Below are 21,298 nucleotides of genomic sequence, written 5' to 3' on the forward strand. Positions count from 1 at the left end.
AGGAAAATTCCCGATCAACAACGATGATTACGATTAATTACAATTTGTTCTGGTGGGGTTCGCTGGCGGTGAAATAGTTGTTGATTAACCGGGGAAAGGCGACGGGGATTGGATACCCTCGAGAAGCTAATAATAAGGGGTGTCTACCGGCGAAGAGACGAAAGGAGAGCGAGGAGGGTTTGTGACAGAAGGTGGGTTCGGCAAGCGGGAAAATCCGAGATTTAGCGTGTTCGGAACACGAAGAGCGAACGCGGTTCGGAGGTAGAGGACGGCGGGGCAAGAGTGATAAGCGATTATTCGATTGTATGATTGAAAGACACGAGGTTCGAGGACGCAAAGTAGCGTGCGTTTGTACAGTGGTTACAAAAAGTACCGTTGCGTACACCACCCATGCTTTTACAACGGGGTGGTCGCTTTTGATTCGATTGCGCGACTAGTCGTCGTCGTTGAGTAACACGCGTACGATACACTCGGGCGTACAGAATAAATACGGTAATATACAAATACTTTTCGTACTCACTGTATACCGTCCAGTGTGTGTGTGTGTGTGTGCCGATCGATCGCCCCTCGCAACGCTTACCCAATTTATCGGTATCCACGCATCTTTCCCCTTCGATAGACGGAACCCATGGATTTTGAGCATCGTCGAGCGTTCGACAATTTATAAAAATACATAGAAAATATCCGGGCGACGTTCCCGGGGTTTAGTCGAATCGGACGCGATCGGAATTCGATCGAGCGCTCGGTTAAAAAAGAGAAGAGATCGAAAAAGATCGGCCGGTTTCGATCGCGAGGGGAAGGGAGTGATCGAGAGAGGGAGGGAGAGAGAGAGGGAGAGAGCTCCCCGGCAAGGTTTGATACGCCGAACCCTGATCGTTTCAACAAGCGCGCTCGCGCGCACCACTTTTCTTCTTTTTCTTTTTTTCCTTTTTTCACGCGCTCGTTTGCATGCGATCGAGAGAGCGCGCGCCGTCCCTTTCTCGCTCTTTTCCCACTCTTTCCCCTTCGGTGAATTCCTCCCCGATTCCCGGAAGCTGCGGGCGGTATCGATTCTACGCGCGGTTCTCGCTCGGGAACGCGGCTGCAGTGGGTACCTCGCGACGACCAGAGTGTTTCGTTTACGTATCTACGCGCCGTTCGACGCCGATTTTCGCATCCGCATCTGGTTCCCGATCGCAAACGAGGGCGTAAAACGCCACAGCCGTAAATAACGATGTCCGACGCGTCGTTCCCTTCGAATATTTGCACGCTCTCTTCTCTCTCTCTCTCTCTCTCTCTCCCTCCATTCCCCTTGTTTGCCGTAGAAGACATCGCGTGCGAGGATCGATACCGAAGCGACCACGCGATAAGAGACAAAGTTGACGAAGCTCGAGTCACGTTTCTTCTTGTTCTCGCGGAAAGCTCGCGCGACGGGCGTGGAAACCAAAGAGCTCGAAGGGAAAGCATCTACGAGCGAGAGATCGCGTCGAGGGAGCTCGTCGGCACCGGACACGGGCACGTTTAACACGTCGAAGAGATTAAAAATTCTATCCACGATTATTTACAAGGATTTGACGGGAAATCCAACCGCGATTGATTCCTTACGTACTACTCTATCCAAGAGGCTCGGTATCACGCGTCGTTCCACGGTCGAGAAGCGGCGTCGATTCGCCCCGCGTGGCCAATCCTCGTCGAGCAACCCGCCCGTCTAGAACGCTCTGGCGTGCCGACGACGATCGATGACGGATCAGTCGGTGACGGCAGTCTGTGTGTTCCGCCTAAAGGTCTCCGTCGTTTCCTCGTCGCCTGGCGAAAAAAGGCGAAGAAAGCTGCTTTGAAGCGCGGCGAGCAACGATTGCCGAACGATCTCGGCGAAGGTGTATCATAACGCGCATGGAAATCGACGTCCTTCACGGATTCGGCATTGATCGTAGTTTTTTTTTCTTTTCTTCAGAAGGAAGAGAACGCGATTCCTTTTCTCCTCTTCTTCTTCTTCTTCTTCTTCTTCTTCTTCTGTTTCCTCGTTTACTGATTGCACGGCGGGGAAGCGTGGCTCTGCGGATGATTCCTGGCGGAGGCATGGGTGGCCTCGCGCTTCAGCCTCTGTTTCAGGTGCACCTTGGCGTGCCGTTTCTTCTCGTCGCTCCTCGCGAACTTGCGCCCGCATTGATCACAGCAGAACGGTTTCTCGCCGGTGTGGGTCCTGACGTGGGTCGTCAGGTGATCGCTCCTGGAGAAGGATCGCATGCAGATGCGACACTGGAACGGCTTCTGGCCGGTGTGGATGCGGATGTGCCGGGTGAGCTCGTCGCTGCGGGAGAACCTGCGGTCGCAGCCGTCGACCGGGCAGGCGTACGGCCGTTCGTGGACGGGCGTCTTGCTCGGTCGATTCGGATACTTTCGCGGCTTAACCGGGACCAGCCTGAGCGGCAGAGCGCTCTGCTGGTAAACCTGCGAGAGGATCTCGTGCCCCTTCGACGTGCTGGGGTTGTACTCGGCCAGCTGTACGCCGGTAGTACCAGCCGACGGTGGCGGTTGTTGCTGCTGTTGCTGCTGCTGGCTGGGCTGCGGTTGTTGCTGCTGCTGTTGCTGTTGGACCGTAGGCGGCACGTAACCGCTGGTCCCGGTCGGTTCCTGTTTCAACGCGGTCTCTTGATGATGGTGATGGGGATGATGATGGGAGAGGAGGTTCGGATCCCCGTAAGCGTCCTCGTGCGTGGTTAACCACGCGGTGGTGGTGGTGGTCGGTGGGTCATGGTAACCTGGTAGCGGGGGTGGCTTCGATTCGACCGGCAAAAGTTCGACGGTCTCGCCGCCGTACGGGGTCTGGTGGAGGGTGTGATGGAGGAACGGTTGACCTGGCAGGGTCAAGGTCGGGGAGGGTATCGTACTCCAGAGCTCCTGACCGGGCTGTTGTTGTTGCTGCTGCTGCTGCTGCTGCTGCGGCTGCTGTTGCTGCTGTTGATTCTGTAGAGTGTTCAGCGGCGAGGACTGGGTGCAGGTGGTGGTGAATACGCCGCGGTAGTGAATGTTCACGCTCGAGGCGGGCGCCGTGGACACCGATGGCGTGGAATGAGGGGACGGGTAGAGGATCACGCTGCCTGGCAACACGTTGCAACGGTCCGCGTCCTCTTGGGCTTGATGATGACGCGGTGGACTAGTCGAGGACGGTGCGCCAGGCGTGCCCTGATCCTGAGACTCTTGGTGATGATGGTGCCGGTGATCCCTGCCCGCTGTGGTCGCCGTCTCATCGTCCTCCGCGGTTGCCTCTTCCAGGGATAGGTCTTCGCCCGCCAGGCTGCCTACAAATCATCCATCAAGTTCTCGATCAGTCGTTTAAATCTATCGGTGCTGCTACATATATACTACTAGTAGAGTATATTAATGGTCGGAAGGCGCGTGCGTCGAAGCTGGTCGCGTGGAGGCGCGCGCGCGCGCGCGTGTTCGCGCGAAACAAAACGCGGTGGCGCGAGTGACAACACGCGCGCATCCAACGACCGAAGCGAATCAACAGGAAGGACCGCGCGATACGGGGATGACTTTATCTGCGCGGGCGGAGGGCATGCCCGGCTGCCTCTATCTATCGTCTGCATCCTGCCGTCCCGTTACTTCCTTCCTACGTACACAATCGTTACTTCCTACCGCAGAACAAGTCCGCAGACAAGTCCCAGAACTGGGAGAAACTCGTAGCCATCCGATTGTTCTATTCGGGGTACTCTCGGAGCGACGGGAGATTCCTCGAATCAGGCATCGAATCGCGTCACGCGCCGACGACGACGACGAACCGACTGCTCTCGTCTCATCGTGGCCGGTTTCGGTTGGTGGAAACGCGCGTACGATCGTCCATGAGACCAAAGATCGGAAGCGAGGAAAAAGAGAGGTGTGCGAGCAACAACAACGACGACGACGACGACGATGACAACGACGACGGAAACGATGCGCGAACGTAACACGTCCACACGTTCCTGCTCGCGAGAAGAGTCGCGGAAGAGATGACTACCGGCGCGGCGGCGTGGCGGAGGGTAGTTGTATCGGTCCGGATGGTCGAGGTGGTGGCTCTTGGAAGCATGAATGAACCGGCGAAGGGGTGGTGGGAGGCGGTGGCAGAGGCAAGAAGCGGAGGCGGAGGCGGAGGTGGTGGCGGGCGGTGGTGGAGGGACGGGGGAGGGTTTCTGAATGTCGGGGTCGTTGAGTATTGATCCGCGACAGGCGGGCAGGTTCGATATTAGCCGTTTTCGCGAGAGAGAGAGAGAGAGAGAAAGAGAGAGTGTGTGCCAACCGAAATACGTCACAAACACCGGCAGCCAGCCCGTATCGGCGTGACGCGGCGCGGCGGTGAGCCGCGACGAACAGCCGCGTCGAGTTCTCGCGCGATCGCACGCGGAATCGCGTCGATCGGGGAAAGTTTGAATTTTCGAAAGGGGTGCTCGACGCAGCCACGAGGGTAGCAGCAGTGGCAGGAGTTGGCAGATATGCGGAAAGCGAAAGTCGAGGACGTTCGTGAAACGCAGCAAGTGCAAGGTCGACGTGGAGTTCGATTCCGCAGCCCTATCCGCTATAGGGGATAGGTACTTAATCGTTGTACCGCGTGCGTACGCTCAGCTGGGCCGTTTCTATTAAACACGCGGGGGATGGAAATGAAATAGTCGACTCGTACAGCTCGCTCGTAACGCGTAGCCCGATCGGAGAGCAATTTTTGTTTCGTTTAAAGGACTGTTGATTGTAGGTACCTGAAATAGGAGGTGGCTCGACGAGCGCGGAGGGGCCGAAGAAGGACGGTAAATCGCTGCTGGTGGTAACCGGCGTGTTTAGGTCACCTGGTTTATCCTTCTCGTTGGACTCCTGAAGGTCGTCCCTGCACTCCCTCGAGCAGTCCTTGTCCTCGTTGACGGCCTGCAAACGCCGCTTGCCATCGGTGGTGTCGCTCGACGGCGACGAGGCGTCGACGTGCCGATGATGCTGGTGCTCGTCGAGCCGTTGATGGTGATGATGATGATGATGGTGGTGGTGGTGTTGTTGCCGGCCATGGTGATCAGGCGAGTCGGTGTTGTTCTGATGCTGGGTTTGCAGGGGCGCGCAAGTGGCCAGCGACAGGGTGGGTACGCTCTTGTTACAGCTGACGGAGGACGTGCAAATGGTAGCTGGCGGCGTTGACGTCCCGCCAACGCCGCATACGATCGAGTTCGTCGGTGTCGTCGAGTTGTACGGTAGACACGCGTCGAAGCTTAACTGCACCGTTTGCACGCCGAAGGTGGCGTGCGAATGATGATGGTGATGCCCGAGGGGTGGCGGCGATAGAAAAAACTGGGGGCTGGTGGCCGCGTGGGGCTGCGAGCTCACCACTTCCATTCCGTCCATCGTCATCCTCTGGAGCTGGTCGCCTCCTTGGCTAGCGGCGGCGGCGGCGACGGCGATCTCCTCGGTACCGCACTGCGTGTCCTCGCCTGCGGTTGTATCGTTCAACGCTATAATTATGGTTAAAATGTTGTCCTTCCTCGGTTTCCCCGACACAATTAAGCCTCTTTCTCTCTCCCACCGATACGTCTGTATATATATATGTACGTACGCACGTAACTATATATATACATATATGTGTATAAGTGCGCGTGTAAGCTCTACGCGAGTTAGCCTTTCCTATCGCAGTCTTGGCCTTTCGATCGCTCTCCTTGTTCTTCGCGCCGTCCTAGTCCTTTTTCCTCTGTTCAACGACACCGGGGACAGGTCGCCTGGCCGGAACAAGAAACGAGAGGGTCGCGATGCTGCTCGCGAGAACAAAGTCTCTATCCGCAGACACGAGAGCCCCGGTATATACGTGTTTACGCGAGATCGAAACGTCAAGCCCGTTGAGATCGGTCGCGCGTCCGTCGCTCCTTCCCTCTGTATATAGCTCCAGTCACTGGGTTAGTAGTCAAGCGGACGTAGCACGCGCTCCCCCTTTTTTATCCGTCGCGCGGCACGCGCCGGGACTCTCTTTCTCGGCCGATGTATACACACGAGGGAGCGGACGCCGGGCGGCAAAAACCGTGTCTCGATCCGCGAGCCTCTCTGTCCTTCCTTTTCTTTCCCTCTCTCTTCTACCTTGCCAGAGATCCCTCTCTCCTTGGAGCGCGCGCGCGCCTGCGATCTGTAGCCGCGCCGCGGCTGGATATGCACCACCGCGCGCGCACAACCACCACCGACCACCACAACAACAACAACAACAACAATAACAACAACAATAACAACAATCAAAACCACTACCACCACCACCTAACAATGCGTGGACGATTTCTCGGGACTTTCTGGGAGATCCGATCTTCGTCGCCGGCCGGTCTGACTACCACCCGGTTCGTTTCCCCGCTGGAACGTGGTTCCGCGCGCCACGAACGAACGAAGTTCCGCGAGGGGATGGAAACGCGATGGAAAACTCCGACGGTCTTCTTCTGAATTCGATCGCGGTTGCGGTGGACGCTCGAGGAGCCGGCCGACCGAGTTCGAGATTACGCGTTCGAGAGACGGTGTCGGCGGGGAAAAAAAAAAAGAGCAGCCTCTTTCACTTCGCGAGTTCTGTCGACGATGATCTCGCGCGCGAGAGGTCCCGATGCGTAGGTGCAGGCGCGCGCGAACGCGCGCCTATTTGTCGTTCCGTTTGTCCTCCGTCCCTTTCTTTCTTCACCGTCTCTTCTCCTTCTGTATCTCTCTCTCTCTCTCTCTCTTTCTATCCGCTCCGTCGGGTTTATCGCGCGCCTCTGTAGGTATGCACTCCTCTCGGCGGGTAGGTGTGCGTGTTAGGAGGCAGCAGATCGCGCGTTCGGATTGTCGGAGGACGCGCGATGCGTGGGGGTCGCGCACGAACTGAGCCGAGCGACGGCGCGCCCCGTAGTTTTATGAATGGACCGCGGAGACTGTCCCATATTTGGAAGCGGCGAGTCGACTGCCAGCCAATCCTCGCTCTGCGGTCCCCTATCAACGCGCGCCTGTCTGCGTCCCGCGTACAGAGACGCGCGCGTGTCTGAGTGCCCACGTATACACGCGCCGTTACCCCCACCCGTGAACGTGGTACGTCGTCACTGCGAGCCGCCGCTCGCAGGCATCTCCGACCCCCACCACGTCGCCCTTCGCGCGCTCCTAACTTCCCCTAACGCCCCTCCCACTACCGAACCCACCGTTCCCCCCTCTAACACGCGCCGCTTCGGTTCTCCAGTGACGTAGACCGGCGTGACGTAGAAGAGGCGCGCGCCTGCGCGAGACGACAGCGTTTGAACGCGCGCTCCAAGGTTCCACGGAAAATAAATCGCGCTGGGAACGGAACAGGTAGCGAGTTCTCGAAATGTATCGAACTTGTGTCGCTTTTTCCGTTGGCGAACGCACTTCCGCGTCGTCCCTTCGGGGATGATAAACGCGAGAGAAAGAGAGAAAAGCGTTGATCTCTAGCGGATAAGTCCAACGAGAACAGAGATCCACCACCCCTCGTTCTTCCGTCTGCGTAAGCTCGTGGTTGCTGACGCGGACGGCGCCGGCGTATCGACGTCCCTCTCGGTGACAGGCGTCGGTTTAACGTTCGAGAGCTTGCGGCTACCATCGTTGTCCCTTCTCGCGGGTACGGTTATCGATCGTAGCGCGTCCGTTTAGGGATGAAGCTTCGCGTTAGTTCCTCTCGTAGATTATTCTAGAGTTCATGGAATTGCTCCGTCCGTCGCAGTGGATTACCCAGGATCCGGATGTTACGCGTTTGTTAGATATCCATTGGCAGTTCTCTCTGATCGTACACACGTAGACGTGCACGAGATGAGAGTATTTTTTATTTTAATTTCAACGAACAGAGAATGAACAGAGAGACGTTTCGATCGAATGCTCAGCTACGAACACAATACGCTGGTCTTGCGACTATCGTGGCCTAACGGAAGACACTCGCGGAATCTCTAGCTGGCGCCGATTAGTGATCGAAGCGGAGCGAAGGAAACTGTTTGAAAACAGACGCGCAACAGGTGAGAAGCAGATTGTTCTCGATGGACCGGTGGTGGCACGTGTCGAATCTGTTCGAGAGGTAGGTTCGATCGGTTGGGCGAATAATCCGGGTGAACGGCGGCCTGTATAGTTCCGGGGCCGGGTTTACCACGGTAAAGGAGCAATTTCCTGTGCGCGCTGGTTGCCACCACCTGTAACAGCGCGCGCGTGCCGTTCTCGGTGTACACGCGTACATATGCGTGCGTGCGTCCGTCCGCTTACGAGAGGCACACGCGCGTCTGCGCACGCGCAAACGATCTTTTTCTCGCGGGCGTCGTGCAACCACCTGATGCCCTATTTGGGGCCACGCACGGCCACGCGACCATTCCCCGACCCTCTCTTTCTTTTTCCACTTGCCCGCCTCCGTTCGTCTCTCTCCCTCCCCCTCTCTCTCTCTCTCTCTCTCTTTGGTTTCTTTTACTCTCCTGGTTTCTCCTTTCGATCCAGGATATCGCCAGTCTTTTCAATTTTCCACGATTCGCGCGGTTGAAAAGTTAAGCCGAGGCGTTCACCAACGCCACGCTCGGTGACGAACAGTCAGAGGCTCGAATAAAAGAGCGGTGACTAAAAAAGGCCTTTGGATTTACCACTGTCAATCCCCAGGTAGTAAAAGACACACCGTAGGAGGCGAGAGATCGGTGTAAAACGAGCGTGTCCGTGTTTCTCGATTTGGCTATCACTTCGGTGTTTCAACTTCATTCCTCGCTCCTTCCCTCCTTCCAAGCCGGGTTTTGCGTTCCACCGCGCCTTTTCTCCTCCCTTCGTTTCTCCTCTGCCTCCACCGTCCGCGTCCTACCCGGTTTTGATCAGTTTTACGAGCGGATTCGTGGCACGCGCTTGCGCGCCTCCAGCTTCTGACGCGTAAACGGAAGCGATTTGATGCAACGGAAGAGTACTTATCGGGCAACGCGCGCTCGCTCGTCGCACGGACGGGACGAAGCTGTCGATGACTTCCGAGATAGCGTCGATTTTACAAACTGAATTCAACCACGGAGACTTCCCTCCGATCGGAGAAATCCCGTTCCGCGGTCTATCGTGTTGTAATTTCGTTACACCGCCTAACGACTTCGCTGACATTATCGCGATACGTTGCCGCTAAAAACTGGCCGCTCGAAATCGATGGCTGAACAGTCGCGGAGACAGGTTGCGCGATATTATAATGAGTCAGGGCCATATATAACTTTATCAAAGGCCGCTCGCGCGGCTCGAGCGCGTTTAGCCGCCGCCATTTTTTCACCGCGGCCAATGTATCCTATCCGTGCGTATCCCCTTTGAATTTTCGACGCCGAGACGCTTATCTAACTCCGGCTCTCTCTCTATATCCGAGCCAAGAAACGTGCGCCGCGACGCGGATCTCGAGCGAGTACCAAACGGAATCGGGAAAGCGGTTCGAAGCGTTTAGCAGGGAAATTCAGCGCAACGATCCGTAGGCGCGGTTTCGCGCGCGCTACCAGTGCCCAGCACGAGAGGAGAATAGGCGAAGAGAGAAGAGAGAAGCGGCACGCGGTCGCGTGTGCAGCCACCGCATTCTGGCACGAAAACAAAACGTTCTAAAATTACCAGCGGCCGTTTGGAAGGCGGTGGGCGCGCACTATTCGCGGCGCGACTCGACGCGATTTTGCGCGGGCGATCGGCTCTATTTCGGGCCGCCACGCAACCACCTGAGCCACCCAGCATCCCCAAATACCCGGGATGACTAGCGCGGCGCGCGTCGAAGACTCTCGTACACGGCCACGGTGAGTCAGTCAACCGATGTGGACAATTTTTGGCATCCCCCGGCAACCCCCGCGATCTTTCGCGTCGATGCGTGCCACTGGTACCAAGCCATCGCGCGGCTGATCGTATCACGCCTACGCGCTCCACGCAGAGTCGTATTCGATCGAGCGCGATCCGAAAACCCGACGCGAATCGACACTTGTTGATATCGAGCGCGACGACGGAACAACCCCATTTCGACGCTCACCCCCGTTACGGATCGAGCTTGTTTGGGGTCTGACCCTGCTAACTCGCCTCTCGCGTGATAAACGTGGAAGATGATCGTTGGGTTCCCTCGAGGAGGAACGAGACGGTGAAGGAACGGCCGTACGTTGAACGAGGATCGTGCGCGGCTTGTTAGCCGCTATGACAGCGCAAAGTTAGGTATTTCAAGCAATGAATAAGTGGCGGTTTCGCAACGACCGGTGCACGCACGGCTTCGTGAATCGATGCGCCGCGTTTTTGGCAGGGGTCGATATAAATTCCGCCATCGGAGTCACGGGAGAGAAAGAGGGGACGGGTGGCACGAATCGCGCGATTAACTCGCCCTTTTCGTATAATTCCTGCGGGACGATAAAGCACGCTCGACGCTCGTTAAACCGTGGAACGATACCGCAGACGACTCTCGTGGAAAGACCGCCGGCGTCAACGGCAACGCCTCGAGAAAATCGATTATCCCCGATCCGCGGTTCGCTTTCCATTTAGAGCGGTTGTCCCGCGGACGGGGTCACGACCAAACGGTTCTAACCAAGGATCTTTCTTGAATTAGAGACGGAGAACGAGGATGACTCTGTCCTCTCCGCTCGCGTATCGATTGCTCAACGCTCGGTGGACAGCGGTAATCGCCAGGACGGTTGAATAAGAAGTTGCAGCGCGCGTCTGTAACGCACATCCGTACGCAATTAGGGACGAGCGTGTTTCGGTTTGTAGCTCGTCGTGCGTAACACGGCCACGAGTTACGATCCACGGGATGTAATTGTACTACAAAATCTGGCTACAAGGTTACGGCTCGTTACCATTATCGTTTTCAAATAAGACCGCGGAACGTTACACCGGAAGAGATCGTCCATTTAATAGGCTTGTGACAGGTTTCCATAAAAAGGTGACAAGTCGTGGCTATTAGTCGTCGATTTGTCGTTGACTTGCACGTTTCGCTAGCGCTCGAACGCCATTAACACGTGAAACGTCCGGTTTCGAGGCGATGCGAGCATTAACCGCCTCGATTTTTCAACAGTGGGACGGAAAGGATCGCGCGTGGCTGCGAATTACAAACGAGGCCGAAATTTCGACGTTCCGCGGCGTTATCGAGTTGGAATGCCAGGATGATCGATAGCGTCGGTGATGGTCACTGCGAGTAACGTCCTTTTTAAGACCGCTCCTGCTCGCGAGAGCCGGCACCGCTCGCTCCATTGGTGAGTCACGGCGAGACGCGCGAGTCTTTCGCACGTTTTTGCGCGGCGATCGTCGATTAACGATCGTTTCCGGCCGAGCAGCGCGTTCACTCAGGATTCCGCGGCGTTCGCCGCCGGCACGCTTCCGGAACGTTGCGCACTCGCGTCCTTATTGCGACGTTTATTGCATCGATCGTCTTGATTGTTCTTTTCCTTCGACGATCTTTCTATCCGTTCCTCTTTCGCTCGCGTCGTCGATAGTCCTATTTCGCTAGAAAACGTCCCATTCGCCGCCACCTTGCTCAGCGGCTCGCGAGCAGAGACACTACCCGAAGAATCGAGGACCGAGCAGCGTCGAAACTCCGCGCTACACTTTGGTAACAGCGACGATGACTTCATCACTGTCGAGGCTGGATGAGCTAATCCTCGCCGAAAGGGGAAACGGTTCGCGCGACACCACCGACGGACGTCGATCCATTTCCTAAAACTTCTTCTTCGAATCTACCGACCGATACGATTACGTAACACCGGCGGCAAGGTCGCGATCTCTAAACGATTGAAGCAGAAGAAGAAGAAGAAGAAGAAGACGAGACGAACGCGAAGAACGAGAAGAACGAGAAGCAGAAGAGGAGGTGTAGCGGGAGGAGAAGAAGGGAATGAGGCACTTTGGACGATCAAACAAAACGCAGGCGATTCAAGGGCCCTCGTAAAATCGTTGCCCGCGGCCGGCTGCCTCCGTTATCCATCAGCGTCGCTCCGCGGCTGCTTCGGTCGGGGATCGAGATTTTCGTCTTAATCGTCGGCCCATTAAGGAAATTACGTGGGCCGCACGCGACCGCCGGCAGAGGTGGAAAGGAACGGGGCTGGTTTTCTCCGGCTTCTTTTTACCTGGTACGGGCGAACGACGACGCGGTCCGAGCACGCGAGGGAACGCGGCGTTTCGTTCGCGGCCGGGCGTCTATTTACAGGAAATAGGTCAGTCGTCGTCTCCGCGAGAGTGGAACGCGCGCGTCTGTTCTTTTCGTGGCGGAAAAGTCGGCCGGATGGCTGTGGCTTGGGGGCCTGCTCGCGCGAGGAGGACCACGGAGGAGGAGACGACCAAGGGAATCTCCGCGATTAACGCGATCGTTCAATGGCCGCGGATAAGTTGATAAGACACAGATAGGAGACTAGGCGTACGCTGTGTAACGGGCGATATTAGCGTGCCCGTAGCACCGGGCTCGCGTAGTTCTTAAAACGGCGACACTTGATGTTTCCAAGGAGGCCTGTAAATTTACCGTCGCGGAGGCGTAGAGGTGAATTTACCATCGGACCGGCGAGCGTTTCCACGGCCGTAATTTACATCGTACTTCCTCGTTTCTCGACCTTTTAATGCGTAATCTCGTTACAATGAGCCGGGCCGGGACGCGAGGGACACGGCGGCGGGCTCGGACGGCCATCAGGGAGAATCGACGCGCTCGTTAGCGCCTGAGCCCCTCGTTCCTTACACAGCCCCCATCTCGAAAGCCTGACCGCGGCTTTTCCTTCCGTCGTTCCTCGCGTCCCGATCCCCCGATGATCGGCCGCTGTTATTTTCGCGTGTACGGCAAGGTATTTTCGTGCCCTCCGGTGTCATCGTTGCGGATATTTCAAACACCGGGCGGCTCTTCGATCGGGAAAAAAGGTGTACGCGTAAACCGCGCCGGCTATATTTTCACCTTCCCTGTCTTTTTTCGTTCGTCTCCACTATTAATAAACGATCGCGGTAAAACGGGGAGCATCGGGTGGCGCGCGGGACAAAGTTGAACCGAGGAGGCGATCGCGTATTAATAAACCTCTGATAACGTCAACGTGGTGTTAAAAAAAAAAAAAAAAGTAAAAAAAAAAAAACGCGAAGGGAAAAGGAAAAAAAAGGGGGGAGACGAACCGGACTCACTAAAAATACAATCGCCACAGGATACGCTGGACGTGAAAATACTTGATGTAAAATACGGTTTAAAAATAAGCCGTTTAAAATAGTGGAGAGTTGCGTGTAACAGGGAATCGGAGAGAGCACTCGGCCGAAACGGAAAGGTGCGACACGAGACTGCCCGCCCTGATATTTCGACGATCGAATCGAGGCGATCGCCGCATCGGAACCGCTTTTAAAAATCTAAGAATAAAGAGTCCTATATCCGGCACACCGGCTCGCTTTTTGTCCGCAACGTGGATATCTTCGTTGCACGCGACCGATCTTTATTGTCCAACAGATCGTCGGCTACGTCGTCGACCAGTCGCGTGCACGTACGCCCGGGTAACCGATCGCGAGATGTTACCTGAGAGTCGATCGTCCTGCAACGTCGATTAACTACGATTCCTCGCGGTCCGCCCCATCCGTTCGATTATCGTGAACTCCCATGGGGGGCACACGGTTTCACCGCGACGCGGCACAGGGATCGTCGGGAACCGTCGCGTTTAAATAGCCGCTCGGGCGCGCTTCTTCGAAGGCGCAGCATCAATCGGACGAGGCGCGCGTACCGTCGGTGGAATTCGACTGACGATCCAACGGCCACGCACAATCGTCCCGAGACTATTTCTGACCCGTGTCCTATCGATCTCTCTCTCTCTCTTTCTCTCTCGCGCGCGCTTTACCGCGGTCCGTTTCTCGTGGCACGCCACGTGAGCAGCGGGTCCTCTCGCCCTAACGCAATGCGATCAACGGACGAGCGAACGAACCGTGGAAGCGGCGCCGTTTACCTCGACATTGCGCCCCGTTTTCGCCGCGGACAGATCCGCCGGGAGGAGTCGAGCTCGCAGACTTTCCGGCTGCGACGATCCACTTTCGCTTCCTCCTTCGCTCGAGGTAAGCTAAGAGGCGCGATCCGTCGACGACGACGACCTGGTTCGACCACTGTGCGCCTTTGCAGTTTTGAAATTGTTGTCGAACAAAGTTTCGTATAACGCGAGGAAAGCGCGAGTTGAACAGATTCGGATCGATGGGGGGGTGCATCCCGTTCCGTAGACCGTCGCGGAACAGGGTGTCTATTTCTGTCCCGCTATCGATTCATCCCTTTCTCCGTTCTACTCGGCGTGGGCACGTCTCGCCCGTGCACTTGGACGTTAACGACGACGTGTGTAACGCGTTGCACTCTTATCGGTCGATGCTGACGTAGAACCAGCTCGCGCCTCTATAAACCATTCATAGACGATAACGTCGGACCTACATTGTGCGCGCTTATTTTTGCTCTTCGCGTTACTCGCCGGCTTCCACCCTCCCCTGCCTCTCCTACGTGCGCGATTAAAACGTCCAGGTCGATATTTCCTAACGGGTACCGGGAGAAAAAGTGGTTCGAATTCTGCGCGGAAAGGAATTCGAGACCGTTCCCTGTCTACGGATCGATGGAAAACGATGGGACAGCGGAATCGGAAACTCGATGCTCTCGAGAAGAAGCGAATCATCTCTCTCTCTCTCTCTCTCTCTTTCTCTCCATCGAGGAATGCATTCGCGGAGGGATCAGCCTGAAATCGTTCCCAGCGATCGTCCTCCGCTTTGCATAACAATGTGTTTCGTATGAAATCACAAGGATCGCGGATTGATCGAACCGCGCCTGTACCGCGCGACCCACGATTTCCGGGTGATTCCCGGGGTGCTATCCCCGTTGCGAATACGTTTTCACGGATCGACGTCCCCGAGGCACGCTCACGCCGTGTCATTGACCGACGATACCAGACGGGGAGAACGTGGCGGAGATTTTCGCGTGGCCAGCGAAAGAAACACGCCCGTCGAGAGACGGAGGCGACGCGATGGAGTAAGCGCAAACATCGCGCTGCGTGTACACAGGCTGATTTATGTAATCCAACGGCTCCCTGTCGATCATCCCGCCGCACTACCGTTATTATCGAAAGTTAACCGCGCGCGAGTGGGGCACCAGGGGAAAGAGACGAACGCGAAGCTGCCAGAGTCATTCCTCGTACGAGATCGCACGCGATAAAATCGTTGATGTCGAATCGTCGAGGACGATCGAGCAATCGCGGTGGTGAGTGCCGTCGAATCGAGAAGCTCGAGAAGCGCGTCGCGGAAGCGTTCTAATTAAGCACGGCGCGGGGTGCGTACCAACCCCTGTTGCCGCTCGACGCGAAACGTTTCGTGCGACGCGCTCGTCGCTCGCGTATAAAAGCTCCAGGGTAAAACTGAGCGAGGTCTGCCGTTGGGAGTTGACGTTCGTGGAAATTGGTTTACCTGCGACGGAACTGGGAATAACGCGATCCAACCCGAATGCCCACGGGTCGTTAACGCTGCACGCGCGAGCGGCTCGACTTTCACGGTTTCGACGATCCTAAGTACCTGCTAATACTAAGTCCCGTCGTTCGACGATCCATTCCCGATTCGTTTAACGAGTGGTCCGCTATCGGAACTGGCGACGAGCTTCCGTTTCGATCCTTCGAACAGCAGTGACGCGTCGGAGGAAACACTTTCCCAAGAATTCTCCGATCGCCACCTCGAATTTGCAAGCGACACATTAATGTCGCGCGATCCACTAGGAAATCGTTAGCATTGCTTATTAGTACTTCCGGTAAGGAGCGCGTCGAGCGACGTCTTCGAGAGCGACGTGTCGCGTATATCAGAGTTCAACCAAGGGAATCGTGTTTCTTCCCTTCAATTTAGATTATTAACGTTTGCTTCTTTTCGCTGTTACTCCACGTTACGGATGATATTCAATCACCATTACCGTCCTTTTAAAGTGAAATGCCAGTCAACTTCCACTGGTATCCGCGTTGGATTAGAGGACGACGAATCGCTTTTATCACTCTTGTGGTCTGCATGACCAGGAAAAAAGTCACGCGTCCACCATTGTCATAATTGAAACAGTTCTTTCGCTCTCGCTCGCTCTTTCTCTGTGTGAACTCCAGACGGCACGCTACGACCGCGTAATAACTCGGTTCCAGGAATCTCGTAAAACTCGTTCCGAAACGTAATCATTGATGGGCAACGACGCTGGCTTCGCGTATCATCGCGACGGCTAAATTCTCATCGCGCCGCGTTGACCAATCGGATATAGAAAGTTGTTCATCTAAATGGTATTCCGTATTATTTATGCTAACGAATCTATTTCGGAGGTATCGCGGATAACATCGACGCTCGCTTTTGGCGTAGTGATTCAGACGATTCTATGACGCGCGCGAACAACGCTGTCCAATTTCGTGACGTGTACCATATCAACGATGACGACCAGGATGATTTTGGCGGCACGAATGACTTTCTTTGGACCGCGAGCCAACTGTGACGAGTTGGATGTTTAGAAGCGCTACGGCGAACTCGTCGACCGCGCGAGCGTTCCCATGCATCATCCCCCTCGGATCGTATCGCGAAGGGATGAAAATTCATCCACGATCGCACGCTGCGAGCCTTTAAAAACGTAATTACGCGGATGAAAGAAAGGAAGATTGTTTTCCCGGGTAGATCGGCGAATTTTAATGGCACTTGGCCCAAAGCCTCGCGCGATGATTCACGCTGGCGTGTATATACGGTGAAATACCGAAATAAATCTCGTAATCGTAGCGCGATAAAAACGCGGCTGTGTAATCGCCAGTGCGTAAGTTCGATAATAGGGCTTTTACGATCGCTCGTACTACGGTTCTATCTTTACTGGTTGTCGTCAGAATTGACGTTATCGTCACGCGATATCACTCTTATCGAGCCTACATCTGGCTGTTATCGTCGATACGTTAAACGCATTCTAAATTAATGGGACAACGTCATCGATTCCGCAACTGGACCTCGTCCACGTAATTGGTTACCAGGAAATATTCGAGATCCTTGGGGCGCCCTCCTCCCGATTGGGTAATCGCGTCTGGCGAGGTATGCGCGTGGCCACGGACGTGGCAAATTCGCGAAAACATCGAACCGGTCGTGTCCAATTGGTCGGGGATCGCCGGTTGCGTAAACTGGCTGGAGTCGGATCAACGTCGAATCTCTCGAGCCGCGTATTTCTGACGGCTCGCGGCGCGTTATTACGGGAACGTAGGTGGCGAGCATGGAAATCGCGGCGCGGTTACGTAAACGACGACGCGGAGGAAACTAGGGTCCCGGGAAATTTGGCAGAGGCGAGCAGCCTCGGGGCCAAGATCGACGAACCTGCTATAACCACGCTTTAACGCGATGTAACGAGGGTAGACCGTGATCTCGAACGATCTCCATCGACTGGACGATCGCGACAACGAACAAAATTTTGTCGTTCGCAGAGATAAGGGGTCACGCAGACGGAAAGTGGAATGCAAGTAGAGATCTCCTCGTCTAGACGAGGAAAACGAACCGTGGGAGGCGAGACGATCGTCTCGATCGATTAACGCGCCGTCGAGAGGAAAAGCGCGCTTGGTTCGAATTTGACCGTCGTCTTTGAGGCTCGAACGATTCGGGGAACAATTTGGAATTTCGTGACGAGTCGACGCGGGGAAAACGGAGGGTGTATCGAACGCTTGGCATCGCAGGGAACGCCAATGAGCCCGTACGATCGGCGAACAATTTGGAATTTCGCGACGAGTCAACGCGAGGAAAAACGGAGGGCGTATAAACACTTAGCATCGCGGGGAACGCCAATGAGCCGAACGGCCGAGAGAAGAAGGTGACTCGTTCCCTTTTACCCGCCCACCGTAGGTTCGTGCATGATGTACGATTTCCTGTCTTACGGGTCGTACAATAATAACGAAATGTCAGGAGTGTACGTACGATTTACTCCGCGTTACCATACAAAGCCATGACACTTTAAACAATGATCTATGAAAGCTTGCTGCCCGCTCGTCTCCCCTCCCGTACGCCAGGCTGAGAGAAAAAGTACCCCGTATCCCATTCGCTACCTGCGTAAGCTCGCTGGGAAACTGTGAATGGCGCGATTCCATCGCGCGCGGACAGGCATTCGAAAACTTTGGCGAATTATCCGACCCGACTGGGAACTCTTTGTTTTCTACGCTCGATTCTTTTCTACGGCGACTGATTGCCGGTTTATGCGGCATGAATGGTCCGAGTTGAATGAAATTATCGATGAAGGAGTGTCGGTAAGCTGTCGGCGAAGGGTGTTGGCAAATTCCGCGTCTTCGAGAAGACGACGGAGATAGCTTAAACATCGGCTATTAATAGCCTCGTGCGATCTATCCGCAAATGCTACTAATTGACAAGAGTGTTGCCTCTCGACACGCTAATCGCGTAATTAAAAGGTTAAGCGAGAGCGCAAACATCGGCGAACCTCTCTCGATCGGGACCACCTGTTGGCGTCCGTTACGAATTCCTTTCTCGAGTAAAAATCGCTACGAGCGTCGCATCGAGACGAACAATTCCACTTCTGTGCGAAGCTTGAATTAGGCGTGGTCCAACAACCACCAACAACCACCATTCCTTGAATCTTTCTTTTCGTACGAACTCGAACGAACGGCGCCGACACGCGGTGAATCGCTCGTTCTTTCTACTCTACCCTTCGAAAGATCGTATAAATCGCGATAAAACGAAGTCGATCGAGGAACCAGGAAACGTTCGAGAGATTCGCTTCGTTTCTAAACCGAGAAACGCATGGAGATTCGCGGCTCCTCCCAAGTCTCCGTTCACAATCGGCTCGGCCATTGTCTCGCAGCGACTGCGGCTCGCGCTCGAGCTCGTTTCGCCGGCTTTTTACGCCACTGAGGATCGAGCCTCTCTCATTAATCGCCACGGTCGGGATCCTTAATGACATTACGGCGCGTCGGAAGATCGAAGACCGCGCTGGCTGACCTCTTTTCTCGTATCGTTCGCCCCTGACGCGTGCACGCGGCACCTCTCCCCCACGAAATTTCCCCATCAACGTTCACCGTGGTCTGTCGGACCTCCTGGTAGAACCACGACCACTTTTAGACCCGCGGTTCTTTATTTAACCAGCCGCCTCGGCCATTCTGGGTGTTATTAATCTACCCGGCTTTCCGCAACGGCGATCGGTTGTTAGAGAGAGCGGCCACGTTGAAAAAGATGAAACGAGGACCATTAAACGGCGGTATTTATTCGCGGCCACTACCAGCGCGTCGACGAGCGTAAAATTGGAACGCGTCTATTCCCACTTTGCAAACAATAGACCGGTACGAGCGAAGGGTTAATCGTTCAATTAATCACCGGTTAACTTTATCGGTTAATGTTATCTCGAGCGGTTGGTCGATCTTCTAATAATACGGAACGGTGTGATAAAATAACAACGAGCAGGGGTTCGTCGGTTGTCTCGTCAACCGATTAAAGAGCCCCTCGGTCCTCGCGATCTACGGTTGCGGGCTGTCGTTCGAGCCAGCGATCTTCGCGATCCGACGGCAAGATCGCAACGCCTCGCACGCAGCTTTCGATGGTTCTCCGCTCGAATCGACGGCATCCGTCACCAGCTGGGCTCGCGAGGAAGCTAAGCGTTTTGCGTGGACAAGCGGAAGCGACGCGACGTGCAGTAAGCGATTATTTTCAAGCACCGGGTGTACTCCGCTAGTGGTAGCACCGAGAAAGCTTCGAGATTTTCTTGCCGGAATCTCTCTCCGGAGAACCGTGTCGAGGATCGCGTGGACGGTTCGTGGGTGTCATCGCGTTCGCGCGCAGGAAAATGCGTATCGATCCGGTGGCATGATCGGTGGGTTTCGCGGGCAACAGCCGTCGTCGACACCGGCGTACCCGGAGGCCCCCTCGAGCCACGTTCGAGTGGTGACAAGGAACTTAATAGCCGGTCTTGAAATACAGGTTTCGACGTGCCGCTCGTAAAGATCGATTATCACCGAGTGTTTAGATCGGCGCCAATACCGGTAGCAGCGCGCTGCCGCGCACCAACGGCCAGACGCTCGATTCGAATCGGCGAGAAAAATGCACGCGCGCGGTATACATCCTCGGTTGACGTTCGATCGCGTAAAGAAACTTCCACTGGCGAGCCGATAACAGACGCGGAGCGGGTTCTCGGGACAGGCGCGCGACAAATTGTATCCGGCATCGGGACGCAACGCGCGCGACCGGCTCGCAAAGATAATCGACGAACGGAGACAGACACCTTCCACGAGGGACCGTCCACGCGATCCGTGAGCGCGTCCGTGTCCGAAATGTTACCTGAGGGTGGTGGCGGCGGCGGATGGTGATGGTGATGATGGTGATGATGGTATCCGAGCGCGGGCGGTGGCGGCGGATAAACCGCTCCCCAGATGCAAGACGCAGCCGCGGCTGCCGCCACCTGTTGCTGATGATGGTGATGGTGATGCTGCGTCTGTTGCTGTTGCTGTTGTTGCTGTTGTTGCTGTTGCTGCTGCTGTTGCAGGAGCTGCTGCACCTGAGCGATGTCTACGAACTCCTGTAGCTCGCCGTCGGGCTCCGGGCCGGTTTCGCGCAGCCGTACCTCCGACGACGAGGGCACAACCGCGAACGGGTTGCCGCTGTTATGCTGCAAGTGGTCGAAACCCGCGAGCGGATTCGCGGGTTCGTAATTGCTGCGCCCGGTGGTGTGTTCGCGGCGCATCGCCAGTGCCAGCATCTTTTCAACCTGTCGCGCCGCCGGCCCTCGTCGCGGTGCCAGTCGTCCACGTGCTCTCGCTCCTGCTCGCGGCTCGCTTCCCTTTTTCCGGCACGGCTGCCAGCAAACGCTCCCGTCGTTGTCCCTTTCCTGTGGTCAACGATGACCGCGACGAGGACGATAACGGAGAGGGGGCCAGGCTATCGCACATGTCACGACGTCACCGACGACGCGAGCGTCACCGTCGCCGCGTCGCGTCCGGTTTGATCCCTCCGGCGAACAATCGAACGAGGGTCGACCCCGGGACCTGACACTGTCGCGCGATCGATCAGGTTCTTCTTCGCGCGTCGCGAACGAGACACTCGCGGGCTACCAAATCGAAGTCGAGGGATCCTTTTTTCGTTCTCTTTCGACTGGCCGGTCGTTGGACGACAGGTAGAAAGCGCGCGGCACACCGGTGGATCAAATTTCTCCCGGTGAAGCGAACCAGAGAGGAAGATGAAAGTGTCGGAGAAATCTTATCGCGACGGTCGATGCTGGTTAGCGAAAAATCGTATCCAAGGGTACGCGATCCGTTGCGCAATCCCTCGCAGAGTCGCCGGTGGAAAATCCAAAAAATCCAGGAGGCGATCCGTGGCGAATCGAAGCCGGAGAACGGTTTCCCGAGCGTAGCTGTTCGAAATCGCGCGCTACAGTCGGAAGTCGAAGGTTCGCTCGTAGTTCGCGCCCGATAAACCGACGTAC

At 55.7% G+C, this 21,298-nt stretch overlaps 1 protein-coding gene across 1 annotated transcript; it reads right to left on the reverse strand.

Annotated features, from left to right (window-relative positions):
• Window positions 1-1,967: 1,967 nt before the first annotated feature.
• Window positions 1,968-20,878, reverse strand: LOC143428014 (uncharacterized). Its single transcript, XM_076902580.1, has 3 exons — window positions 20,158-20,878; window positions 4,710-5,423; window positions 1,968-3,281 (listed from the first exon to the last, which is right to left on the reverse strand). The coding sequence occupies exons 1-3, from the start codon at window positions 20,573-20,575 to the stop codon at window positions 2,005-2,007; spliced, it is 2,409 nt and encodes an 802-aa protein (XP_076758695.1). The 5' UTR covers window positions 20,576-20,878; the 3' UTR covers window positions 1,968-2,004.
• Between the last annotated feature and the right edge of the window lie 420 nt (window positions 20,879-21,298).

This window comes from Xylocopa sonorina, chromosome 10 (genome assembly GCF_050948175.1).
Source record: "Xylocopa sonorina isolate GNS202 chromosome 10, iyXylSono1_principal, whole genome shotgun sequence".
Classification (NCBI taxonomy): domain Eukaryota; kingdom Metazoa; phylum Arthropoda; class Insecta; order Hymenoptera; family Apidae; genus Xylocopa; species Xylocopa sonorina.